The 14,338-nt window shown below is 42.6% G+C and overlaps 1 protein-coding gene across 5 annotated transcripts in view; it reads right to left on the reverse strand.

Moving 5' to 3' along the window:
• The window catches only part of GPM6A (glycoprotein M6A), a 494,838-nt gene that overhangs the window by 49,081 nt on the left and 431,419 nt on the right, over positions 1-14,338 (reverse strand). For all 5 annotated transcript variants that reach the window (XM_019521801.1, XM_019521799.1, XM_019521798.1 and 2 more), the window contains one exon: positions 6,868-7,024. In XM_019521801.1, the coding sequence (XP_019377346.1) occupies positions 6,868-7,024 (157 nt within the window). The remainder of the gene's footprint in view (positions 1-6,867; positions 7,025-14,338) is intronic.

Genomic DNA, 14,338 nt, shown 5'->3' on the forward strand with positions numbered 1-14,338 from the left:
CAGCAGGGACTTGGGGAAAGTCTGTTCACCAGGGCGCCCCTTGGAGTCACCAGGAACAATGGCCACAAGCTGAGGGAGGATAGCTTTAGGTTAGATATTAGGAAGAACTACTTCACTGTAAGAGTGGCCAGAGCCTGGAATAGGCTTCCCAGAGAGGTGGTGCTCTCACCTTCCCTGGAAATCTTCAGGAGGAGACTGGATAGGCACCTGGCTGGCGTCTTGTACCCCTCCCACCCCCAGTGCTCCTTCCTCCCCATGGTGGGGTGTTGGACTTGATGATTTGTCTAGGTCCCTTCCGACTCATTGATTCTATGATTCAGAAGTTGTGGCAGAGAACCCCGTCTGCTTAGGAGCATTTGGGCAGCAACAATGTACACAGTCTTGAGTGCTGGGTTGGTATCATGAAGATCCTAGTACTTAGCCTAGGAACTATGGCATATCTGCTTTGGAAAAGTGAGCAGGTTGAACCACTGAATTTCTTTTCTTCCTGTTTCATGTGCTGATGTAAATTTTACCATCCAGAACAGAGGGCTTGCTAGCAGCATGCTGAATGGCACTAGTCACACCTGCAGGCTCAGGAAGACACTTCTGCACTGATCCATATGTCCATCCATGGTTTTGTGCTCTTGCTTTTGTTTGTTTGTTTGTTTGTGTAATTGCAAGGACTAGAAACTTTTGGAAAAGTTTAGATTCTGCAATAATCATGCGACTCACAAATACCTGGGGCCTAGGCACTTAATTCCAATTGATTGCAATGGGACATGTCAAAGTGATTCTGAAAATCCCATAATTAATGTAATGTAATGTAATCTAATCCCATAATTAATTTAATCAAAATTTTGGGCACCTAAATACCTTGGAATTGAGAAGTCTGACCCTTGGGGCATCTATACACGTGCTCCAGGTTGGGGGCAGGGGGTACTTTAAGTAGAGCAGCTCTCAGAGCATGTCACATGTATTCAGTGCCCCGCACTTCAAAATGGCAGTGGGGGAGATTTAACTAAAACTCATTTGATAAGCTTTAGTTAAAGCACCCCCGCTGCCATTTTGAAACGCAGGGATGCTGAATGCATGTGATGTGGAAGCTGCTGGAGTGTACTAACTAGCAGGCTCCAGCAGCCTCCACATCACGTGCATTCAGCATCCCTGCATTTCAAAATGGCAGCGGGGGTGCTTTATCATGCATCAGATAACAGCTCCAACATGTGTACAGGGGCCCTGGATGCCTTGGGTTATGTACATATAAACAAGTTGTCACAGGGTAATGGGAAAATGGAGATTTACTACAAGTCGGCTGCTCCATGGCAATGACCTATTCTTACACTTCTCAATGGATACGTTAACCTGAAGTAATTTACTCTTTCACTTTGGGCTAAGCTGCCATAGGTTAGCTTCCACTTACTGTGAGGAAATAGCATGCACATGGGCAGCTATGACAGAGCAATTGGTAGTTTCATTTACTTCTACTCCATGATAAATTGTTTGCATGCTCCTGTTCTTAATCTAGCTTGTTTTTTCCCTGAGTTGGCCTGCCAGAACCAGTGTTTGTTTAATCACCAACGTGGGTCCAACTCTGACAACTATACAGTTGTTTCAATAAAAGATCTTACCAACCACCCCCTCTTCCCCCAAAACGAAGCGAAGCAAAGCAAAGCAAAGCAAAGCAAAGCAAAAACCTTGTTTCTCTGATCTTCAAGGCATTCTGTCAGGCCTATTTCTTTAGGTAGGCATTTCCTATTGGGTGATATATGGAGATGTCTTGTTTGTAGAGAGGCTACTGAATGTTATATTTGACATTTTATCCACCTTATTTTATAATATTTTTATTTTAAACTGGTAAATACATATACAAAGCATGCATATAATTCTCTTTTCAGTTATTACTGCATGTATATGCACCTGTCATTCAATTCTCTAAATATTTAAAATTGAAGGAGAAATTGTGAGAAATTCTAGGACAAAATGACATTGTGAATTTTAAGCCCTCTGAAGACTTAGTGAATATTGACCAAGAACAAAACTTAGTAAAGTTATATTTTCATAGTATGAGGAGCATCACTAAATTAGACCTCAGTAACCATGTCCACATGTGCATTTATACTGGCTTAAATTTACTGTGTAGTAAGTTACTGCACAATAAGCAGGAATAGGCCAGCATCTACATGTGCAGATGTTAAAGTGCATTAACGCTGTGTGTGGACTGATTTAGGACTAAAGTTACTCCAAAGTCAGTCCACACACACAGTATTACTGTGCAGTAAGGTGTCTACATGTGTGTTACTATGCAGTAAGTAATGGGCCATAAATTTTATACCTTCACAACACAGGTATCAAATTTACATTCAAGTCGGCATAAGTCACCATATTTACTGCACAGTACAGACATGCATGTATAGAGTAGACACATACCCGTACTGAGCAGTAAATTTGGTTACTGAGCAGTGAGCAGTAACTGTGCACATGCAGACATGTCCCATGCTTATCAGGGGTTAAAGTATCCTCATTTATACCCTTCTGTTTTCTACATACATTTAATACTAAATTGTATTTAACAGAAAAATGAAATTACCAGTGCATACATTTACAATGAAATATCTCTTTGGCTGAATATTTTTATAAATGTATTGTAACAAAATACAATATTAAATCTGCTTGGAAATTGTTCTAAATATATGTGCCCAAGGTAAAAATATAACCAAGCCAAGCAATAAACAAAGAATTTACTGAAACAAACCACATGAAGATAACCAAAGTTCTAAGCTACTGATATAATAACAAATTGTCCATAACTAGATGGCCAAATACAAAAAAAGGAAATAAACATATATCTGTAAAGTCTGACATTCAAAATGTATTATGTGCAGTAAAAAGTATGTGAAAGAATAACAAAATTATAATCCAAAATCCTTTGAAAAAGTAGAAACACACAACACTTGAAAAAAGAAAGAAGGAAAAAACATGTTATAGTATATACAAAGTCAGAACGACAGCTCCAACTGAAGATTGGGTATCAGGGGGATTCTGTATTTCTTTCAGCAGAGACAGTAGAAGAAGGAACCTCATTAGCATTTAGAAGAAAACTCTGTGACCTTGGCATACCGAGAATACATTTCTACTTATGGAAAGGAATAACATTCCATTTTCATAAAATTATGAAACAATTAGGATTTTTTGACCTAGAGTAATATTGATGGCTAGCTAAGATTGTACTTAGGAAATGAAAGCAAATTATTACAGATTTAACATGAAAAAGAGCAACAAGAGCAATTCAATAATGTGAGGCTGGAAGTTAACTTTTTGTCTATGGCAGAGACTCTGTGTCATGTATATTACACCATTCCGAAGAGGTAATTGCATACATAGGTAATGTATAGGAGTTGTCTCAAAAATCTCTACACTTATCACAAGAACACATTTTAAAAATTAATATCCCAGATTTTCATACAAGCAAGTTTTCTCGCAGTCAATTTTCTGTGCTAATACACTTCAATACTATAATATTACTTTTGCAACTGTGCTATTATAATAATTTCTACTATCAGATTCATGTAGCAAAAGTACCATCTGGGCTAGACCCATGGGGTAAAAGTTTATTATTTTAATAGGAATTACATATCTAATTTTCTATATGCTGTGCTGGGAGTTTACTACGTGGAGTGACTGTGTAAAGGAGTGCAAGAATTAAAAGAAAAATGATGACTGAAATGAATGGTCTCCTTTGAAAATATTTCTTTTCAAATAAAAAACATTTCTTATCCCTAAAGATTTTTCTAATCATACAAGAGAAGTAAAATAAATATGTAAACAAGATTGCCTGTAATTTTAAGGGCTATTAAGCTGTATATTATTGAGAGTATGGTTGCCTTGCTCTCAGATTTGTAAGGTAATCTAAATAAAACTAGGCATAGAAAAAACAAAGATCTCCTCTGTGTCCAAGACCCTTGCTGATCTTAAAAGCTAAGTACAGACAGTCAAAAAGCCCGAGGCACAATGGATTCAGTCTGCACAGCTTTCTTTAAGCTGTGCAGTTTGGACTGTTAATGAACAGAATACACGTTCATTCATCAGTTGGCCAAACTGGCGGCTAGCTCCGCTGGCCAGGGCCAGAAGGCTGGGGATGCTTTGTGCACAACTTCCAGCTCCATTGGGCTGCAAATGCGTCATCCCAGCCTCTTCATCAGCCCCAGCACCAAGCTGCAGGTAGGGTGGGCAGGGAGAACACCCCCCCCGGCTCCTCCCAGCCAGGGTCTGCACAATGGTGGGGGGTGGGGGAGGGAAGCTACCAAGGTGGGAGGTTTTCCCCCATGCAGCTCTGCCAAATTGTAAATGCCACAGCCCTGCCCCCCCTCCCCACCATGCTGACCCTGGGTGGGGAGAGCTGGGGTGAGGGTGCATTTGCCCCCTCTTCTGCCCCCATGTCACCATCAGGGGGGCTGGGCAGACTGTTTCAGCTCTGGGACAGCCAGGGGCAGGGCCACCCAGCTTGACAGGAGCAGCCAAGCTTGGGAGGAGCCAAGCCTGACTTTTGGGTAGGGGGCAGTTGGGGGGGGGGTTGCCATGCATCCTGGGATGCCAGGAAACTGAAGCCTAACTTGTGTCTGGAGGGGATATGGGCAGAAGTTCAATGACTGGTTTAACCTAAATAGTTAACTTTGATACTACATCCATTCAGGTCTATCCTAAACCAGTTTCTGCCATTTTGAAACCTCTCTATATGTACTGAACTGTTGTTCTGTTACAGGTTTAAACTGGTTTCTGATCACTTATACCAGTTTGTATGTAATGTCTGCCCCTAGCTCAACACACTGGATGGAACAAAGCAGGTTCAAACATAGAAAGAAAGAAGAGGCAAAGAAATAAAGACTAAACTCAGGGAGGTCAGCCAAAGAAATAAGCAGAACACTGAATGTTACCCCGGGAGTCACAGCAGAGCTCTGTGTTGCAAGATATGTGAAGATGTTAGGATGTCCTCTTTATCCCAGGGTCATTTTTGAAGCACTTGGCCATTTTTAAGGCAGTTCAGTGGTGAATTTCTGCACCCATACCATGGCAGCACTTCAGAGGCATCTGGAATACTTCAGATGGCATGTCTATTCATGGCCCAAGTGTGAGTTCAGCCAGTCAACCCCAACAGACAAAATGGCTATATATAGAAAGGACATGCATCTACATGAGATGTTTACTGGGAATTGACTAACTAGCTCTGCAGTAAACATCTCACATCTACACATGCAGTGCTATTAGGCAGTGCTATAAACTATGTAGCAAGATAGTATTTGTATTTACAAGTTTTTTACTTCTAAGTACTGTAGATGTAGACACTGATGTGGCTGGCTTGGTCATGAGTGCTTCAGTTCAGGGGCTGTCTGCCAGCTAGCCCTGCATGGAAGCACCCTCCTGCCCCAGCCAGCCCCTCTGCAGCATGTTGAGCTGGGTCAGGGCAGCCCCAGGTTGGCAGGCTGATGGTCCGGAACCCAACCTGGGCAGTCAGCCTGCCTGCTCCAACCCAACTCAGTGTGCTGCACTTCCAGGCACACATGTAAACGCAGCACCTGGGAAGCAGTAAACTCCGGCTTATCACACGGGAGTTTATTGCTTCAGCTTAATTGCACGTATAGATGTGCTCAGGCAGTGTTTGGCTTAGTCTTGAACTGAGTAACTGTTCACCAATATGAGTAAAGAATCCAAAATTTGGTTCTAAATTAATAAGTAAAGGAACTAGGCAGGGCCTGACCTATTCAAGCAGCTCTCATTAAGTGTTACAGCATGTATTTACTAAATAGGTTGCAGTACAGCCTGAAGTCTAGAACTGCTTGGATTTTTTTTGGCAAAACAATTTAACTGAAAAACTGAAACTGCTTCTGAAAATATGACAGTTCAAAAATTTTCAGGGACAAGGTTCTCTCAGATCCACTAAAGAATTTCTGCTCAAAATGAAAGAGAGGCAAGCACACAGAGAGGTCTACAGCACATCCTAGAGTACCCAATATCCTGATGGTCAGGGAATCCCCTTAGAAGCTTGTACTCTGTCTGGCACAAAGGCTGTTTAATAGTGTATATAAAAATGAACAGCTCCAACAGGAGAGAGAGAGGGAGAGAGAGATGAATTCTATGCCCAGGTGATCATGACCCTTATCTGAGACATGGGAAAATATGAATATATAAATAATATTAACTGATTCGGACAGTGTGGAATACATCCAGCAGGAGAAATTGAAAAGCCCCATCTCAGAATCATCAACAGCATGGTTGGGCCCACACTCCTTTCTGATAAGAGAGTCCTGGGTTCAAGGTTCAGATCCAAATCAAGCAGAGCAGGATGATACGAATCCACATCTCCCCCATCCAAAGTGATTGCTCTTTCCACCAGGCTATTGGCCACTTTGAAGTGGGAGTAGGTCTCTAACATTTTTAATCACAAAACCATGAAAGACTTCAGTCTAGGCCCATCAACTGGCCTAATTACCTAGCCTAATTTCTTGAACAGCAACTTTTTCCAAAATTTTAAAAATATTTATGACAAGACTCCTTGCTCAGCTTTACTGATGGCATTGTACAAACACATGGAGACAACCCTCCAGAAACATAACAAAGCTGGGACTATAAGCTTTTCTGTTCAACTCAGACCAACAATCTCTCTATTTAGCTACTAAAATTATTTTTTATTCAGATTGCACCATGACTAAGGCCTAATACAAATACCATTATTGTTATTCCATTTCTTTCCACTGTCCTTTATGGCTGCTAGAATATCAGAAAAATATAAAAAGAAACCCAGAAACACACATTTCCTCTCTAATTATATCTTAACCTATGTTAATGCAATTGAAATTAACACTGGTAATTAAGATTGTCATATTAACATACCCAGGCACTGACACATCTGCCGCAGGTGGTGATTTTGAAATCCCCATAGAGATCCTTGATGGCACCAGTCGTAAAGAATCCCTCCACCATCAGCAAAATTCCATATACAAAGAATGCAGCTGCTATACCGTAGATCACATATTTGAAGATGTCAATCCTGTGCAGGAAGAAAGGTATTTATTTTAATAACTGTTTAATGCTGACTCAGAAATGTAAGTGTTTGATCATGAAACACCCTTGTATCAGCTTACCTCAGATAGAAACTCTTTAGTTATGGTGTTCTCTAACAGTAACTGCATTTAAGGACACTACTTATTTGTCATGTGTCTGACACCTGAATGTTGACTATGCAAAAAATATGGGTTCTTTTTACTTAAAGCTATTTATAAATTGTTTGGAATCCATAACAAAGCACAATTTAATGCAAGTAATTTAGAATGGCATCCTCATTTGATTTTATTACTGTGTATCTGTTAAAACAATACAAATACTGAAAACATTTTAATTAGTAAAAGCAATTCAAAACAGGATTCTATAATATTTTCTTATCTAAAAAAACACACTTTTCAATCATGTATTAAAAAGAAAGAAGTTATGAAAAAAGAGGTTCCTTCACAACCTTCAGTAAATTATTCATTGCTGTACAGTTAGTTACATTTAGTTCTCACATGGCAATGTTAACCTCTGTTATCATTTCTCATTATCTACAATGGGCAAAGTGCCTGGAGACACAGACTGAAAAAGGGACCCCTAGCCATCATTTTGAACTTGGCCCTCAGTACTGTTACTCATACTCAGCAAAACAGTTATAAATCCATATAACACTTTTTCATTTCAAAACTCTCCAAAAACTATTGGCATAATCCTATTGACTCATGCTAGGATTACTAATTATCTGTGTTACAACAGAGTTGAAAACCCCCTGCTGATAAAATATATTGATAGTGATGGAAACTGTGGGAAACAGAGACCATTTTACCCTAAAGAGTCAGCAGTCTAATTTTTGACACGGCACAGAAAGCACTTCAAAGATATTTCATGTATGAATAAAATAATAAGACTATCTAAAACTAGACATATGGTTTTGTCTAACAGAGTTTTCTTCTAAGTGGGGGTGTTAAGCCACCTTTTCACTTTCCCAAACCTTGACAGATCTGAGTACTTGAAGGGTTGCCAGCACAGCATACATAGCCTTGGATGGTTTAAATTATAGGAGATCCTCCAGGCTGCATTCTAGCCCCCAGCTGGGGTGGATCCAGTGGTGGGGCAGTGGCACAGTCACACTCCCCTTTCAGATGACACCATGGGAGCAGAAGCCAGGAACTTTTTTTAAGGCCCTGTACCAGGTAAAAAATCCCCTTCCCTCTCCCTTCTCCCTTCCCTTTCCCTTCCCCACTATGTTCAGCAGCACATCCCCTCCTATACTCCCCTCCCCACCCACTGCTGCTGCCACAGGCTGACCCTTGTGTAAGGGATGCTCCAGAGTTGCTCCTGCCCCATGTTCAAGCCAGGCTGCATGGGAGCCAGTCTCAGGCTGGGACAACAGCAGCAGGAGGCTGCTCTCTGCCACTCCCCCAAAGTGTACTCACCAGCCCAGAAAGCAGGCTCAGGGTGGGGGAACCTTTCTGATACCACTACTGATGCTGTCCCTAACCAACCCCAGCTCCCCACACAGCCCCTGCATAGCCCGGACTAGAACGGGGCAGGAACAGCTGGGACAGAAGTAGGATGGTCCACGCATTTCAGTAGAGGGGAATCTGAAGCTCCCCCCAACCTCTGAGTCAGCCAGGGACAGTAGCAGCAGGGGGCAGGGAGTGGGGTATAGGAAGGAGGGGAAGTCCCACTGAGGACAGAGGTAAGGGGATGGATTCTTACCTGCTTTGGGCACTTGGAAAAAACTCCCTGGCTTCTGGTCTCATGGCACAGTCTGCCTGCTCCAGTGGGATTGGGATGAAATGAAGGCTGGGAGCAGGGGGCTGCAACCACCCCTGCTGGTTACTGCTCCCATACCCCTTTTTTAAATTCTGGATCTGCCTACAGCCCCCAGCACTGCCTGGAAAATCCTCAGTGGAGCTTGCCGCAACCCTTCCTCCCACCAGTCCAAATCACAACTGAATGATTCCTCTATCACTGCAGCTTGTGAAAGGGGTTTTGCTTCACTGTGGTGCTTAAGCCAGGGAAATTCCCCCAGGAAATTTTTTCTTTCAATACTGCTATATTCCATTTACCAAATGAAAAGGACCAAGACTGGGGGGAGGGAGGGTGTGAAAATCTGACCTAAACTACACTGATTATGGAAGATCTCATAATTTAGGTTGATTCCACCTCTGGCTTTTTGCATGTCTGTACCTAGGCTTACTGACTCTTTTATAAGGGTCATTTCTAACCTTCTCCACTGAGACCCACCCTTTGTAATCTCTCTCCCCCATCTAATTGCATTCATCCTATTTAGTGTTGTGAAAAGAGCAGGATGATTGTATCTCCCTGCAACATGTTTGAAACCCTTGGTGGTGGCAATGTTCATGTTTGTACCCACCATACAATTCCAGCCAGTTCCTGAGCACATGGAAAGGCCAAAAACAACACAGCCAAGTACAGAAAGAAAATAAGATGGGTATTTAAACTTGTAGGGTGAATTTATAAATGCAGGAAAAAGTGAACATGATCAGAATATCTGGGCTAATACTTCTCCCCTGCCCCCTCCCCAACCCCTCATGTCATAATCTCTTCAGGAACTTGGTTTTAAAGCTCACCTACAAGAAGCGGCTGTCATGTAAGTTTTAAGGTAACAAGCTTTAAAGTCTGAGTACTGTACCTTTGATCTCAAAGAGCTGGTGAAATTGCAGGTGATACAAACTGAGACTCAAAGTCACACTTTTCATTTCAGATGTCTGTAAAGGCCCAAATCGGGTGTCTTAAGTGATTTTGAGAATACTTAAAATCTTGAAATAAGTTTATTAAATGCTAATAAATGAGTTGGCATCTGGATGAGAGCAAGATAAGTGTCATTACCAAATGGAGTTAGCACCTAAAAATATCTTGAATAACATTTTTAAAGGGCAATGAACTGAAGAGATCTGGTAAAGATACGTACTACGTTTTTATCTTTAACAGTACAAATGTGCAAATATTGAAGTTACTTTCACATTTTTTTCAGCTACCTTTCTTTGGTCCATAATCAGATGAATATAAAAAGTTGATATTTTTAGATAAGATACCTCAATTAAAGATGTAGACATTCAAGAGGTGGGTACATAGTCAGTTACCTACATTCTAGAAGTTTAAAAATTGATTAGAGAATTTCACATACATTAAACTTCATTGTTCATTAACATGTTTGTTGTTATTATAAAAATAACTCCTTTTAATTATTTTATAACAATGCACTGAATGAAACATTTGGTTTATACAGAGACATTGAACAAATGATTTGGGAGCTAATCATGTGATCATTTATACAGATAGATATGGTGGGTGCAACTGTGAATCTGAGCTCTCAGCTGCTACCATTGGGTACATCCAGATGAGCCCACACGTGCCTCTTCCAGCACCTCAAACCCTTCTGAGACTGCAAGAGGCACATGTGGGAACAAAAAAAAATGTTCCCCGCACTGCAAATTTGCAGCAGGGGAGCAAAATTAGACCCCTGGAAGGTCAAACAATACCCCGGGGGGGAAAAAACGGGTCAGGCAACCGGAGGCTCAGTCCTCCACAGAGACGCTCTGGTAGCCTGCCAGAGCATCTCTGTGGTTGGCCCTTTCCCTAGTCCTGAAGCATGCTGCCTGCCCACGTGGGGCAGGTGGCGGTGCAAGCTGCAGGGACCTGGGCCCAGCTTCTGCCAGGTAAGTAGTGGGGGGTTGAGGTGTTAGTGGAAGGGACCTTTGAAATGCCTCTGAAGCTCTACAAAAAGCAAGGGTACAGATGTTCACGCCCTAGCAATGACTTAAAAAATGGCCAAACTGCTTCAGAAATGACCCTTGGAAAAAATGGGAACATTATGGAGCACTTCATTAAGTGCTTCCTAAAACATCTGCACCTTTCAGCAGAATGAACACAGAGTTACAGGCAGCTTCCCACAGTACTCCACTCCCCACTTCTCCCTCCCCCATGGGGGAGGGGTAATGCAGGGCAGACAGGAAATGAGCACTGCCCTGTGCACTTATTGTCCTTGAGAATCTCCAGAGACTGGAAGCTCAGAAATATGCCAGGATTCCTGCTCACTAGCCCCATGCCTGGAAATTACCTCTATTACATGTTTTCACAGCCATTTGGGAGGATAGTGGGGAGGGCTCCATATCTGTCTGGTGGTGATTCCAAATTGGAGTGGAATTGGGTGTTCTTCAAATGAGTATCATATCCAGATATTTAGTAAAGAAACACCAGTCCTATTAAAAAAAGATGGATCATAAAAAAGCAAAGAATGAGCCCCATACTGTTTCCACTGGTTTTAAATAGAGTTATGGACGCATGTTTTACTTCTGTTACAGAAAATGGGAGATTTCTATTGCCTTCTGTTGAAGCAGACCAAAGTCCTTGACCTTGTCTAAATTAGGATTTTTCAGATCCAATATTCCTATTATTCTGCAATGTGCTATTTGAAGCTATACCAATTTGGATTTGGAAGTCAAAAATGCATAAGAGTAGCATTTTCAAAGGAGATTTGTTGGTCAGCTTCTGAAGTCTAATGGTTTGACTCCTAGGTTCCTTTGAAAATACAACCTTAGTCTTAATATAGACTCTCTCCAAAATGGTACAACTCTATCCATGCTGGCACCAGTGAAACACCTCTGCCTACCTTCCAATTTGTCAGGTAACTCTGACAGGGAAAAGGCTTGAGTCCATTTAACCCTTGTATATATAGTACCACTATGACTGCTAGTAGAACTGCAAATTTTGGTAACCAGGGACCATCCTTCCTACATCAAGAATGTCAGAGTATGCATGTGGGCACATGTGCATGTGCGTGCATCAGAGAGAGAGAGAGACAGAGAGAGAAACAACTTTGACCCTAAAGGTTCATTGCTGCTTACAAAGGACACTGGCCTATTTCAATAGCTGATAGCTAACAGAAAACTTTTTCTTCAAATGGTACTTCAATGTCTGGTGTATCTCTAGAACTAAAAAACTAGGCTTTTAGTATTGCTCTGTATCTATTGTTTAGTTGTAAACAGGAGTAGCCTCTGCACAGTTAAATTTGCTACTATAGTCCAAGCAGGTGGCTGACTCTGGCCCTTATATATTGTTGCTCTAAGGTAAGTAAAGAAAAAAATAAATGCCATCCTTTCAAATGCTCTGGATAAGTCTTACTTATCCAGCTAGAATTCATTCAGAAAATGTGGATCAAGTGCATCTGCACAGAGAGACTTAAAAAAAACAACCACACCTTCTAACCCTCTCTCCCCACCAATTCTAAAACCCTTTGAAGAGATTAAAATTTGTGTGCGTCTAGATCTGCTTTGTGAAATCAAAATACCACAAAGGCAGGACTAGTGAACTATTTAGTCAAGACTTGAGCCTTTATGAATTAAGTTGATGAGGATAAAATGGCAATATAAAATATTTTAAATTGTTATCTATTAACTGAAAACATAGTATCGTAGTACTTAGGACTGGAAGGGACCTAAACAGATCATCAGGTCTGACCCCCTCTCCCAGGCAGGAATGGGTGCCAGGATCATATCATCCCAGTCAAGTATCTGTCCAGCCTCCTCTTGAAGACCCCCAAGGTAGGAGAGAGCACCACCTCCCTAAGGAGTCCATTCCAGAGGCTGGCAGCCCTTCCTGTAAAGTAATGTCTCCTTATGTCCAGCCTGAACCTTCTCTCTAACAATTTGTGGCCATTATTCCTAGTAACCCCAGGTGGTGCCCAGGGGAACAGAGCCTCCCCCAATTCCCGCTGGTCCCCCCTGGTGAGTTTGTAAACAGCCACCAGATCCCTGCTCAGCCTTCTCTTATGGAGGCTGAATAGGTTCAGGCCCTTTAGCCTCTCTTTGTCGGGCCTGCCCTGCTGCCCCTTGACCATGAGAGTGGCCCTCCTCTGGACCCTCTCAGTGCTAGCCACATCCCTCTCGAAGTGCGGTGCCCAGAACTGGATGCAGTACTCTAACTGTAGCCTTACCAATGCTGCATAGAGGGGAAGGATCACCTCCCTAGACCTGCTTGTGATGCATCTGTAGATGCATGACAAGGTGAGGTTAGCCTTACTGACTGCTTCCTCGCATTGGCGGCTCATGTTCATCCTGGAGTCAGCAATGAGTCCAAGATCCCTTTCTGCCACTGTTTTGACAACAGGGGTGTTCCCAAGCCTATAGGTGTGTTGCTGGTTCCTTCTCCCTGGATGCAGCACCTTGCACTTGTCTGTGTTGAATTCCATCCTAGTCTCATCCGCCCACCTCTGTAATTTGTCTAGATCTAACTGGATTCTGTCCCTCTCCTCCAGCATGCCTACCTCATCCCACAACTTGGTGTTGTCAGCGAATTTGGACAGTGTGCATTCCACCCCCACATCCAGATCGCTGATAAAGATGTTGAACAGTACAGGCCCCAGGACCAAGCCCTGGGGGACTCCACTGCCCACATCCCTCCAGGTTGAAAACGGCCCGTCCACCTCACTCTCTGGGTGTGACCATCTAGCCAATTTGCCACCCATCTGACTGTGTAGGCATCAATGCCATAGTCGTCAAGTTTTTTTAAGAGAATGTGGTGGGAAACCATGTCAAAGGCCTTCTTAAAGTCCAGGAAGATGACCACCACCCCGGTACCCTCATCCAGGGACTTTGTAACCTGATCATAAAAAGAAACCAGGTTCATGTAGCAGGACCTACCTTCAATGAACCCATGTTGGTTGCCCCTGAGCATTATCTCCCCTGCTGAGTCCTTGCAGATGTCCTCCTGGATAATTTTCTCAAAGGTCTTCCCAAGAAATATTATGTTTCAGTTCTACATCAAGTGTTTTTTGTGACTAGAATATCAGAAGCCTGATGGATGTGGAGAAGAGTAACAGGACCTAGGGAGTGGTGTAAGAATAGTTGTATAGGAGGCTAGCAGGTATAAAAGATAAGAAGGGCCATCACCAGGGAGGATTATACTGTGGTTGCTTGGGGATGCAGGGGGGCAGTCAGGAAGGCCAAGGCGGAGATGGAACTGGGACTAGCTTCCCAGATCAAGGACAACAATAAGTCCTTTTTTAAATACAAAGGGGGCAAAAAGAAAGTTCCGGGTAATGTGGGGCCCCTGCAAGACACGCTAGGAAATTTGATTGTCACACCAGACGACAAAGCCAATATATTTAATGATTTCTTTGCCTCCATTTTCCTGAGCAGGGACCAGAACAGCCACCCCCCTCTGGGCCCCCCTTAGACCCCAGGAGAGGTGCAACTAGGCCAAGGGTTAGTGAGCAACTAGTTAGGGAACTTTTGGAAGGACTGGATGTATTCAAATCAGCTGGTCCGAACGATCTCCACCTTAGAGT

This window comes from Gavialis gangeticus, unplaced genomic scaffold, assembly GCF_001723915.1.
Source record: "Gavialis gangeticus isolate Ggan-Ray unplaced genomic scaffold, GavGan_comp1, whole genome shotgun sequence".
Classification (NCBI taxonomy): Eukaryota; Metazoa; Chordata; order Crocodylia; family Gavialidae; genus Gavialis; species Gavialis gangeticus.